This window comes from Canis lupus, chromosome 11 (assembly GCF_048164855.1).
Source record: "Canis lupus baileyi chromosome 11, mCanLup2.hap1, whole genome shotgun sequence".
In the NCBI taxonomy this organism is placed as follows: domain Eukaryota; kingdom Metazoa; phylum Chordata; class Mammalia; order Carnivora; family Canidae; genus Canis; species Canis lupus.
Window position 1 is genome coordinate 70,878,513 of NC_132848.1, and position 13,467 is coordinate 70,891,979.

At 47.5% G+C, this 13,467-nt stretch overlaps 1 protein-coding gene across 2 annotated transcripts in view; it reads left to right on the forward strand.

Annotated features, from left to right (window-relative positions):
- The window catches only part of ANTXR1 (ANTXR cell adhesion molecule 1), a 197,444-nt gene extending 191,376 nt beyond the window's left edge, over positions 1-6,068 (forward strand). For both annotated transcript variants that reach the window (XM_072768664.1, XM_072768665.1), the window contains one exon: positions 2,192-6,068. In XM_072768664.1, the coding sequence (XP_072624765.1) occupies positions 2,192-2,452 (261 nt within the window). In that variant the 3' untranslated portion in view covers positions 2,453-6,068. The remainder of the gene's footprint in view (positions 1-2,191) is intronic.
- Positions 6,069-13,467: the final 7,399 nt, after the last annotated feature.

Genomic DNA, 13,467 nt, shown 5'->3' on the forward strand with positions numbered 1-13,467 from the left:
GGGGGACAGACGGGGCCTTCGAGGCAGGTTACCTCACTAATGCTGAACTGGGAAATCCCAGATTGAGGAGTTTAAGATGACATTTCTGGGAAAGTTTGAAATGGAAAGGGAAGTTTTCCCTAACTGCGGTTAGGGTAGGTATTGAGTCTTGCTTTGCCGACCTGGGCCTTAGCACAAGCGACTCCATTTGAGGCCTGTTATCTCTCCCTGTTTAATAGCTGTGAAAGAGGGCTGCTTGGACACGGGGATCTATGGCCCTGGGTTGCAAAGTCAGCCTAACCCGTGAAAGCTCAGCATTGATCCGGGAGTTCCAGGCTATGCTGCCAGAAGATGGGAGCTGATTTCTGTGGTTACTGGGCCCCCAGTCAGAAGCTAACAAGGTTAGGCCCTGGTTCAATCTCGTGAAATGCAAGCTCAGAGGAACCGGGGTGCTGGCACTAAGACGGCATTGTGATCCCTAAACCAAGAGCGGAGCAGTGGAAGGCTGCTGCCTTCCGGAAGTTTCTCGTCGGGTCTCAGGGAGGAAGGCACTCACCCGTCAAACAACTGCCATTTGCAGGCTCCTGTGTGCAGCATAGACCATAACTAGAGACCTCGGGGTGCTTGTGTCATCAGGGAAGGATGCATGGAGGGAAGGGGCTGGCTCAGGACTCGGATGAGTGGGGAGGGCGTGCACAAGGCAAGGTTTGCTCGCCCCCCCCCCCGGCCCCCACAGACGTGTGTCGTGTGTCTGCTGTGACCCTCAGCCGAGCCCCGTCTCCAGTCACTGCCTGTATCTCCCGCGGTGAGACACACTCTCTTCATTGCCCCTCGGCCCTTCCTCCGAAGGTGGAAGAGGGGAGCTCTGGCCTCCGTGGACACATCCCACCCGGCAGGTGCCGTGGGGGGGTGTCCACCCTGGAGGGTGTGGGTGTGCGCTGCGTGGGGTGAGGAGGAGCAGGAGGGGGAGGAAGGGCCTGGCAGCCTGAAGGGAGAGGGAGCCCCTTCCCGGCCTCCTTGAGGGGGAACACACAGGAGAGGGGACAGGATGACGCAGGTACGGGCAATCTGCAGGGAGGCCAGCACCCCACAAGGTGGTCCATGTCCCACCCAGGCAAGGCGGGAGGCTCTGAAGCAAAAAGTGAGGGGGCCCAGGCACCGGCAGGAGAAGGTCATGGGTGGGCAGGACTGGCAGGAGAGCTGAGAGGGGACACCACCCGGCGGGAGGGCAGGGAGGGCCAGGGCCGGCACACACTCCGGACTGTGTAGAGGCCGCTGCGGGGGCCCTGGGTCATCAGGGGAGGATGGGGCCAGGGCCCAGGGGGGACGGAAGCGGGAGTGAATCACGGTAGGAGGTCCCCAGCCTGTGTTTCTTCAGAACCCAAGGTGCCTGAGCAGGTGCAACAGCACCCACGGGCGGAAGAGGACCTCCCCAAGCAGGGCAGGGGTGGGTGGGCGGGGGAGGCAGAGCCCTGGGGAGCACGGGGGCTGCCTCCTAATCTTCCACTCAGCTCCCAAGGCCCAGGGGCAAAGGCTGGGGACAGGCACGGGCACGAGGGCCCCGCGACAGTGCAGGTCACGGCCCGTCTTGGCCCGAGCCGCAGGGTAGGGGGAGCTGCGCTGGGGCCTCCGTCTGCTCCCAGGAGCACACCTGAAATCATGTGAAACAGGTCCCCTTTGTTCAAAAAACGTGGAGACCCCTCCTCAGGAGGCCTTCTATGGTGCAGAAGGAGGGACGGGGTTCTGGAGCCGATCTGGGGCTCGAATCGCCAGCCCCACCCCTTCCTGGTTGTGTGGCCTCTTGGAAAAGAGGTTTAACGTTTTGGAGCCTCAGTTTCCCCATCCAAGAAACAGAACTTGTGATAACGGTACCTGGCCGGCAAGGCTGTTGGGGACATTACGTTTGATGACCTCTGCACACAGCTTGACCCCACGCATCCAGTTAAGGTCGATTCCCCCCTTCCTCCTCCTCCTCCTCCTCTTTGAGAGAGAGACTCCAGGAAAATGAATTCTCAGAATTTCGCAACACAGTCGGCCCAGAAATAAGGAAACGGGGCTCCGTTTGCTGTCAGGGTCTACGGGAGGCCAGCAGGGCACATCAGAGCCCGCGACCGCTTCCCCCGCGTCTCATGGCTGCCCACCGAGCTTGCCACCCTCCCTGCCGCGAACAGCCAGCGTGGGCTCACATTCCTTCTCTCTGATTCTCTTACAGGGGCGCTGCATCAACTTCACCCGGGTCAAGAACAACCAGCCTGCCAAGTACCCCCTCAACAACGCCTACCACACCTCCTCACCGCCTCCTGCCCCCATTTACACCCCCCCACCCCCTGCACCCCATTGCCCTCCCCCACCCCCTAGTGCTCCCACCCCTCCGATTCCATCCCCACCGTCCACCCTTCCCCCTCCCCCTCACGCCCCACCTCCCAGCAGGGCGCCACCCCCCTCCCGACCTCCTCCCAGGCCTTCTGTCTAGAACCCAAAGGTCATGCTCTGGGTTCTTAGAAACTTTGGGGAGGAGGCTCCTCTGTGGTGTTAGAATAAGTCTTTCCAGTTAGGGGAGGCTTCTGCTTTGGAAATGAGTGGTGACAAAGCCCACTGACCTTCACACAGCTTAAAAATTGGTTTATAACACCAGTACATCGACAATCGTGATCCGCAGAAAGAAACAAATTTTGAAATGCCTGAGAACAAATGATGAGGCACCTACAGTCACAATTCTAGCCAGCCAGCCATCACCTCTAGAAGGTTCCGGAGACCGTGAAACTGCCGAGATGCTCTTAAATGGGATTGGGTCTCATGGAGACCAATGATAAAATCATTTCTCTGAGGGTGAAACGCAGAGTCGGATGCATGAGCAATACCATTGCTGGGTTTCTAAATGCTGCCTTCCCTTCTCCACTCCACCTCCATCACTTGACCCTGGACCCTTGGCCTAGGAACCAAGGAATCCTCACCCAAGCAGGTGAAAACCGTTTGCCTACAACTTTGGGAAAAGCTGGGGGTCCCCACTGTGGCAAGAAACTCAACACCAGGCAGGTAACCAAAAGCACGTTCGCTTGGGATTTGCAGAGGAGTAAAAACATATGCCTTCTTTTCCTTTCAAATTCTCCCCGTGTCCAAGTGAGGAAGAGAGCAGGTGTTTACGGATGGAAAAAGGTATGTTGCCACGTTGCTGTGTACGTGAAATCAGGTGTGTGCATTGACAGGCGAGTACTGGTGGGAGCATCAGACAGTTTCTAAGATCCACAGGCGTCAGCGGCTAGAGGTGGCTGGCCCTGGCCCAGCGTGGTCCCCTCAATCAAAAGACCAGGCATTGTGGAAGAGCAACCTGTTAATGGTTCGTGCTAAAAATCAAGATTCAGCCTCAGTTTAAGTCACTTGAGATACAAAGAAGTGACTGACCCCATTTTCCGGAGACAAATGGCGTCACCAGCACCTACCATACAGTCTCACTGGGTTTTTTTTCTTTCTTTCGTTCTTGGTAAAGTTGTGTACCAGAGATTTCTAGGTAGAGTTGAGAGACCATGGTCCTAACATGACATGGAAACCATCTCCAGGTTCTTTCATTAACCACAGAAAAGCCATGTATGTGTAGATGCAGATGTACTTCTCCTTGGCTTTTCAGCATGCTCACACATATAAGCTGTCCACCCAGGAGGAATATACTAGATGTTCTGCTTGAAGTTCCCGCCAGGCCTGGGGTCCACCCCATTCCTCCGAGGCTTTCTGAATCTGTTGTCGCCAGTGAGCCCTACAGTCACTTTCTAAACATTGGGCTTCGCCATCCAGGGTGAAAACAGAGGGCCACTGTTGAGGGCCTCCTGCACCACCCTATTCAAAATTATCTCCCCCTCCAGCTTTCCACAGGTCCTAAAATTCCTCTCCCAAACTGCGCAGAGTCTTAAAGAACATAAAATAAATATAAACTTAGTGCTTTGGGTTATGGTCTCCCAAAGATGCTCCAAGAACGCATCACGCCAGCCTGATCCTTGCTCTTTGCTTAGAACAGAGACGTAAGGACATGGCGTGTGTCCCATCAGCACCAACTCGGTAATCACGGCACTATCCATGGAGCCTGACCATTTCTTCCCAGACCTCACACCGTGACTCTAAACAGCCCCCGTTCATCAGTCAGAATTGAGAGAGAGAGATAAGCTTTTTTTTTTTCAATTCCCACTTAGAAAGTGGAAACAGAGGAATTGCACAGAGGACTGGGGGATCCTTGGGCATAAGAGGTGCAGACAGGGGAACACAGAGGCAGGCGGAGTGTCTTAGTGGGGGACCACAGTGCCAATGGCAAAGGACACTTCTCCAAGTGTACCTCAGACCCAGCCCTCTCCAGCCCGCCACTCCCAGTCGCCCCACCTTCTCGTAGAGCTAACATCAGAGATGGTTTCCAGGACTTAGGAAAGCAACCCCCCCTCTGCCACCCCCTCAACCTGGCCTGTATTGTCTATTTTCTAGAACACTAGGCTTCTTCTTTAGCATAGTCCCCCATGAAGCCGGGGCCACAATGTCTCAGCCGCCTGCAGTGACATTGCTGGACTCCGGAAGACCATTCCACGGGAGAATGGGTTCCCCAGGCTCACAGCGTAGAGACGTTGAGCCCATGGCAACTGTTTTGACTGCTGGCAGTGCAAAACAGTCCACCCCACGCCACTGCCGCACGGCCCACCGCGGCCGCGAGAAGGTCCAAGCCAAGACGCCAACGTTGCATGAGATGGCGGGCATCAAGTGACAATGCGACATTCCGATCTCAGCGGCACATCAGTCAGAAGCCCTGTGCAGTTTCCACGATGTTGTGGGGGAACTTTTTGATGAATAGGGAACTGCAACTATATGATGATTTCGCAGAGGATTAGCAGGGTTTGTCCTACGCTGACTCATCGTGTCATCCCTAGTCATTTAGAACTACAGTTGAGAAGGTGAGACCTCTAGACTGTATGGATACGGCAATAGTGGGCTAGTCCAGACAAGAAAATTCTTTAGCTGGTTTATAAAATCCATCATACTTGTATCATTCCCTGTAAAAGGCAGCAGACATATGATTGTGATCAGGAAACTGCACAATTTTTTTTTTCAACCCCCATGTTATTGTCCTTGTGAAGTTTTTTTTTTTTTAATAAAAGCCAACTTTTCGTTGTATATATTCGTATTCCATGTGTTAGATGGAAGCATTTCCTATCCAGTGTGAATAAAAAGAACGGTTGTAGTAAATTATTATAAAGCCAATGATATTTCATGGCAGGTTTTTCTACCAAGCTGTGCTTGTTGGTTTTTCCCATGACTGTATTGCTTTTCTAAATGTACAAATAGTTACCGGAATGACGAGACCCCTGTTTGCACAGCATTAATGAGAACGTTGAGTTCTGTGGTCCCCTCGGTCAAAGACCAGCTCACAAACGGTTTCTGGCCCAGAGCTTCGCACATCCTCCAGGGAGACTGTAAAAGTTCTCTCTTTCACCAAGATGAAGAACAGAGCAGGTGGACAAATTAATCAATAGACTTGGAGATCTGGCCATGGGTCACCTCGCTGTACCTGTCACTGAAGTGGGCCCAGGTGATTGGATGTCTCATAAACACTAGAGTCCAAACACTGTCGGGTGAGAAAAATCCATCAAAGAACCAGGAAAAAATAGTAGTAATTATGAGATAGTGAGCAAGTTTCAGCCCAATGCCAACTCAATAGAAACAATTAATGCTGTGTAAAATGGGTTGACTTAGCTTGCGCACTCCATGAGGATATATGCAGTAAACAGCCCGCTCATGCACATCGGGTGGGAATGGGGTATGCTAGTCAATTGCCTTTCTTAGTTATCTGAGCTCTACTATATTATTGTATGTGGATAACCAATTTAAAAGAATTAGAATATGATTTTTTTAAATGCATTTAACATTAAACTCTTCTTCTAATCCTTTCCTCTTTCTGTGATAATTCAGAAGACAGTTATGGATCTTCGGTGAGTCATTGTTATAAAAAATCAGTTATCACTGTACCTATAGGAGCCTGGGCTAACCCTGCGCGATGACAAACTCTGGAAGTTGCTTTTTTAAAAAAATTAATAATAATAATAAATTCCTAAAAATCATCTCTTTTACTGGTTCTTCGTCTCTTTGTTTATAAAAATGAAGTATAGATTGTTAAAGTGCTTAACATCTTGATGATAATAAAATGACCGTTGCTATGCAAATTCAACTGTATTTCGCAAATCGTTATTGTTTTTCCACGGAGCTCTTCACTGTCTTCATCACTGTCATTTGTTTCTTCAGCTGTCCTGCGTTCGAGATACTCTTTATTTCCAGCCAGAGTTTTACCATTTAAAAAGTAATCCAAGCTAAATGAAAAGATAAAGTAAAAAGTGGAGACAGAGGAGCCCTCAGGAAAAAAAAAAAATGCACGGGATCAGTTAGGATTGCGTCTGGCTGCCCCGTCCCGAGATCTGTGGCCATGACTGATTGGACTCAGAGCAAGGACTCCAGAGGTTTGCAGCTGCTCAAAAAACCAGGCAGCGTTACACATGTGCTGCAGTACATACCCTTCCTTCTGTATACACCTCAAAACATTTTTATTACATCTGCCATTCTGGCACAAATCATTTTTTTCTCCTTGGCAGCTTCAAGTCAGCCCCTCCTTTTAAATTTTCTGTAGGTAAACGAGCGTCTCTTGCTAGCTCCTGAGTTTGTTTTCTCATGAGCCTTCATTAAGCCTCCAACGTATCTTTAACTGGAATAAAACCATCTGCAAACAGAAAATCCATGCCACGACTTTTTCCAAGACTGCAGGAGTATTTACTTTTTAATAGCCTTTTGGGCGCATGCACATTTTTAAATCACATCCTTAATCGTTAAATGATTTTGAGATAACCGGCAACGATTTGGAAGGAAAAAGAAAATTTGGAGCCCTACCTCACTCCTTACCCAAAATTAATTTCAGCTGTGTTTCATTTAAGTGTGACAAATAAAATAAGGCAAGTACTAGACGTGGAAAAAATGTTTATCATATGAATTTTTAAATCCTACATATTGCTGACATTACCCACCAACTTTCTCATGAAATCGCTTCAACTACCCTGAATAAGCCTCCAATGTATTAAGTTGAACAAACAAAGGAACCTTTACAGACAGAAATAAGGTCATTGATCAGGTGCTGACTGTGAACTTGAGCAGGAGATCTACAATTTTTCATCCACTAGATCCAATTTTTCCCAATTTTCCTCTCTGGAGTCTCACTTAGGTGTGGAACAGTCAATACAAGCCTTCGGCCTTCTAAGTACATTCCAAACAAGTGCTCACAGTAACCAAGCGTTGGGTACAAAGCTAGAGAGTTGGCATATGCAAAACAGATGAGTTTATTCAGATTACAATGTATTATGTTGACCTGAGCCACCACATCTCCATCCAGTTTACACCTAAACGAGCTAGAAGCCCTATAATTCCATTAGGCGTTCTCACCTCTTCTTTTTATTCAACATTCAAGTGGTCACTTAATTATATAGACTCTTCCTTCTCTATGAAAAGTGGGACCATTTTAATTTCTGGAGTTCGAAACTGCAACATCTCCTTTATTTAACGTTTTAAATGTCATTTCACAATGTACTTATAAGGCAAGAGCAACCACTAACAAAATTCCCCCTAAATCACTTGAGAGCTCAAAGTTCTGCTAAAAGATGTCCAAGCAGGGGCGCCCGGGTGGCTCAGTTCGTTGAGCATCTGACCCTTGGTTTCCGCTCGGGTCATGATGTCCAGCTGGGATTGAGCTCCCCCCAGCACAACCCTTCAGGCTCCCGTTCAGCGAGGAAGTCTGCTGGGTTCTCTCTCCCTTTCCGTCTCCCTCTACACCTCCCCACACACACCTGTTCACACTCCCGCCCGCTGTCTCTTTAAAATAAATCTCAAAAGAAAAAAGTTCATTTATTTGTGCACATTCAGTACCTTAGCCAGCATCTTCAGTTGCTAGTTGCTTATAAACATTAAAAGGAATGAAACTCATAAAAGACATTTGCTTTTGTGTAGTGAAGTGGTTTGCATTCTTGCAAAACATTTTAAAAGTAAAGATGTTGGGTCTGAGTGCTACGAGTCCAGAACACATTCATTTTCTTTTGAAAGAGAAGTCATAAGAGAGGAGACCTCTCAGCCACCCATCACCAGCCTCTTTCAAAAATGCATCCCCAAGAGCCGTGAAAAACTTACAGCCCCCGTCTTCACATTTTTTTAAACAATGCAAGCACTTGGACACCCCCGCCCTGTGACCCGCACCCCCACTCTGCAGGAGACACAGTGCCTGCTTTTTACTTAGTTTTACTCTTGAAAGTAGTTACAGGGCACCTATAGATTCTGTAAGAAACCGGCTTGAAATCACCAATAATCTGCATTTCCAACCAAGATCTCGTAGACAGAGGTGAATATTCCACATGAAAGCAAAAAGTGGTTTGTAGATAAAGGTGATGCCGAACCTCTGACATTCATCTGAAATTGCAGTAACAGGCTTCTCCCCAGCCAGGGTGGATCCCAAACAGAGAGCACCCTCTGTCCCTGCAGGGTTGGCCCAGGGGTTCAAAGTCAGACTCAGAAGGGCGTGAAGGGAACAACAGGAGACAGGAAGGAGAGAGCAGCGAGTCCAGGCACGAGAGGCAAGAAGGATGTGGGTTCAAGTCATCTCTTTCGGAAGATAAATTTTCTTTCCTGCTTCAAACAGGCGTTTAAGGTTTTGCTACAAATATTTCCTTCTAATGCCTCCACCGACTGCCTTCTCTCCTCTCTGCAGACCTGGGTGTAGCCATCGTCTCCGGTGCGCACGCAGACACGTCGCCAGTGTCCGCGTAACACGTGTGCAGCTTCCGCGCTTTTGCTTCCCGAGCAGATGTTCAGACTCGTTTACATTTGTATCTCCTCCAATGATGTAATCACTTGTGAAGAATAGGACCTTCAGAGCTCCAGGGGAATTTGATTCGAGCCCACCCCTTGTTGGACATCTCCATGGGCCCCACCAAAGCCAGCAGAGCTTTGCTCACTCCGAGCAGGCCCCGCTCACTCTGTATGTCACCTCCTGAGACCTTTGGTTCTCACAGCATTTTGATGCTTAGCTCAATGTTTGCTTTTTTTTTTCTTTTAAGATTTTATTTATTTATTCATGAGAGACACAGAGAGAGAGGCAGAGACACAGGCAGAGGGAGAAGCAGGCTCCATGCAAGGGAGCCTGATGTGGGACTCGATCCCAGGACCCCGGGGTCACTCCCTGAGCCCAAGGCAGATGCTCAACCACTGAGCCATCCAGATGCCCCTTGCTCAATGTTTTAGTAACCTTTTCAATATTTGTTTTCAGGAGGTTCTTAAAAGATAAAAATAAAGATAATTATGAAGATAAAATTCTTAAAAGATAAAGATAATTTATTTATTCTTGAACGGTTAGTAAAAACAAGAAGGGATCCTGTCCAGCAACATGTCCAGAATATACTTTCTTGCTTCTAATTAATAGTCACTGGCATTTGATTTAAAAAAAATGCCTTTAATTTCTTTAGCAAGTTAGGAATAGGGAGGAAAAACACTTCCTCAAGCTGATAAAAGGTATCCACCAAAAACCCACACAAACATTATACTTGATGTTGAAATACACAGAGCTGGCTCAAAAGCCTCAAGGAAACTTCCTTGTGAGCATGCCTGCAAAGGGTGCAACTTGCCCTCTAGTCCCTTTAAGGTCACAACAAAAGCTCACTAGATACTCATAAATATACGAAACATAAATAAATACAATGATAACAGAAAGCATCATGGGCAGCCACATGCGCCGAAACCAGAATGTTGCATAAACACCAGCCGTCAATCAAAACCGTCAATCAAGGCCAAATTTACATGTACACAAGCAGGTGTAAGAGGACAGAGCTCGAGCGTCTCGGTGCCATTGCCACTCTTGCCCCAGTGGCCTGCTTTCACTCTTGAAAAAGTTATATACTTATAACTATAGTATAACTGAGGTTATACTATACTAATCTACTCCATAAACTCCAGCTACCCGTTCTGGTCTTGGATCTCCAATTCTTTGGTGCATCTGGGGCAAGAACCAAGGTAACCCTACAAGTGTTCTCTTTAACGTAAACAAGAAAGGATCCTCGCCGTCACCATTCTTGTTCGCCTTTGGTTCTAGCCAGCACAAAAACACAAACAAAATGAGAAAGCAATTATAAATATCAGGAAGAAAAAAAAATGTCATTATTTTCAGGCAGTATCATCGACTACTTAAAAATTCCACGAGAATCAACTTAAAACTTTTTAGCTGTAATAAAAGAAGCCAGTGAGCTGACTGGGCAGCAATCAATAACCATGACCGGTTAGAAAACTACCCACTTGTCAGAGAAAGATATATAAAATCATACATGTTTATGTTTTTAAAATATACATAAATTAAATATAATCATATATTTTCTATATAAATTATATATATATAAGTTAACTACAACTATACCCACCAAAAAATGGACAAAATCTATTGGAGGACAACTATAAAATTTTATGAACTATCCTTAACAGGTGGAGAGTGAGTGGTGCTACATTCCTAAATGGGAAAACTTAATACTGGGGAGATGTCTGTTCTCTCACAAATAATCTGCAAATTCAAAGGAAGGCCAGTGAACACCTAGCAAGACATTTAAGAAATTTCAAATGCAGATTCTAAGTTTCAATTAGAAAAGAAAATGGACAATATAGCCGGTATATGGTAATACAACAGAATAATTTTCAGAAACAGACCCGTAAATACATGGAAGTTTCATTTATGATAACAGTGGGATCCACAAGGACTTTAATTTTTTATTTTATTTTTATTTTTATTTTTTTTAAAGATTTATTTATTTATTCATGATAGACATAGAGAGAGAGAAAGAGGCAGAGACACAGGCAGAGGGAGAAGCAGGCTCCATGCACCGGAAGCCCGACGTGGGATTCGATCCCGGGTCTCCAGGATCGCGCCCTGGGCCAAAGGCAGGCGCTAAACCGCTGAGCCACCCAGGGATCCCAGGACTTTAATTTTTTAATAAAGGGCGACCTACTTGGGGGGAAAAATAAGGTGAAATTCCTATCTCTGCTGCAGAGAGAAACAGATTTTTGGACGGATTCAAGAAAAGAGAACACAAGAGAAGGACTTCTCATTAATAGTGACTATGCCCCTCAGTCACAGTGCCTGTGAATGGAAGGTTCCTATGATCTTACCAGTCAGGTCTCAACTCCCAGGAAAAAGCAAGAAAAGCGTAGAGAGCAAAATGGAAGGGCAGGAGTTGTCAAGGCGAGAGTCAGGAGAAAGAGGAAAAAGAGGTCCATCCACACCTACGCGCTACAGTAGGACACCCACCGACGCAGCCTCTCCAGGAACAAGGGCCCGTGGGGTCGGTCACATGGTGGCTGACCCAGGTGAGTTAAATGGACAAACACATAAATGAGGAATCTCGACATGTCCAAATGCTTAAGCAAATCGACAAGAGAAATGGAAGCTCTATCCGAGACCATGTTTTTTTGTTTTGTTTTGTTTTTTTCGAGATCCCGGGGTAGTAAGGAGGTTGTCATTTCCCCCATTGTCTTTGAGCAAATATCCAAAGCATGGGCTCTCCCTGGGTGGAATTGAATGAATTCTTATAAAAATTCATTAACTTTGTCAGCATCCTGCATTGCTTTTCAATGCATACACATTCCTCCACGTTCTAGGTCAGTTGAGGTCAAGTCCTTTTTTGCAGTTGGCCTGGGAAGAAAAATAAGAGTAGATGCCAGGAACTTAGGGTAGGTGCCAGAAAGGAAAAAAAAAAAAAAAAAAAAAAAAAAAAGGCGCCAGCCCTGGCAGTCCCCAGGAGAATCAGCTCCAATTTGCCTCGTTTGTTTATCAAATGTCCTGTCTCAGGGCCGGATTCCCTGCCATTCTACAAATGCCTAGAGCGAGACTCAACAGTTGTGTCATGGCTCATTGAGAAAACAGCAAGAATCCCGAATCAGCAGTCAGGTTGTTGTGATTCCCATGAATGCATCAGTCAATAGAGCAGCTGTTTATTTGTACATTGATGTTTTGATATTTCACAACTGCCTGAAAGGGCTTTGTCCGGTCCGTGGTGAGGACATCTCCTCACCTCGGCTGCTGGGCACGTGTCTGTGAAATTCAGCCTCGACTACTGTTAGTGTGGTTGCCTCTAGAACAGAAACTCACTTTCTTTTTTCCTTTTTTTTTTTTCTAATTAATAGATTTTAGTTTTCTGGAACAGTTGTAGGTTTCCAGGAACACCGGCCAGACAGCGTGGAGAAGCCCCGCGCATCCCCCTCCCCCGCACACGGCTCTCCCAGTGAGTACCACCGGCAGGAGTGTGGGACCCACATGCCCCAGCGTCCGGGTGTGTGGCCATTCACCTGCTAAAGGACGCTCGTGCACCTTCCGGCTGTCCACAGACAGGAGTCAGTGGGGCGGCTTGACGTTTCCCATCAGGTGTGTGTGTGCGCGCACGTGTGTGTTTATAAGATACAGGTGGGGGGAAGGGAAAGTCGAATCCATCATTGGAACACCAAGACAAAACCTCTGAAATATCTTCACTTATCCCCTCTCAGTCTTTTCTTTATATATATGCCCACTTAAAAATATTGAAATCCTACTATAAAAATACTTTTTACCTTGTGTTTCTCACTTAGTATCATCATGAAAATGGGTGTCACGGATGCACGACTAATGGGGATAGTATGCTACCCCGCCCCACTCCCCTCTTCGAGGCTCACACCCCCAGTCGCTGGGAATATCAGCTGCCGCCCATAGTATTTGCTATTCCCCAGTTTCACTGCTATCTGTCTAAGGAAAATCTCGGTTTTGTTGCTATAAATCTACTGGGTTTCCTGAATTAACAGTCTGCATGTATGTTGCATCAATTCTGAATGATTTTTTGGTCATCATTCCTGCAAAACTTGCCTCTCTTCCCCTCTGTCTCCTTGCCTTCCAGGATCAGCCATATGGTAGACCATCCCAGCCCGTGCCCCAGGCCTCGTAACCTGCCTGTCATGTTCCCCACCTCGTTGTCTCCCTGCTATGCATTCCCGGTCACGCCTTCAGATCCGTGTTCCTGCTCATGAGTGTATCACCTCTACTTAGTTTTCTCTTTCAATCATCATTTGAGGGCACCTGGGGGGCTCAGCGGTTGAGCGTCTGCCTTCAGCTCAGGGCATGATTCCAGGGTCCCGGGATCGAGTGGCGCATTGGGCTCCCCACAGGGAGCCTGCTCCTCCCTCTGCCTGTGTCTCTCTGCCTCTCTCTCTGTGTCTCTCATGAATAAATAAATAAAATCTTTTAAAAAATAATTAACAGGGATCCCTGGGTGGCGCAGTGGTTTAGCGCCTGCCTTTGGCCCAGGGCGCGGTCCTGGAGACCCGGGATCGAATCCCACGTCGGGCTCCCGGTGCGTGGAGCCTGCTTCTCCCTCTGCCTGTGTCTCTGCCTCTCTCTCTCTCTCTGTGACTATCATAAATAAATAAAAA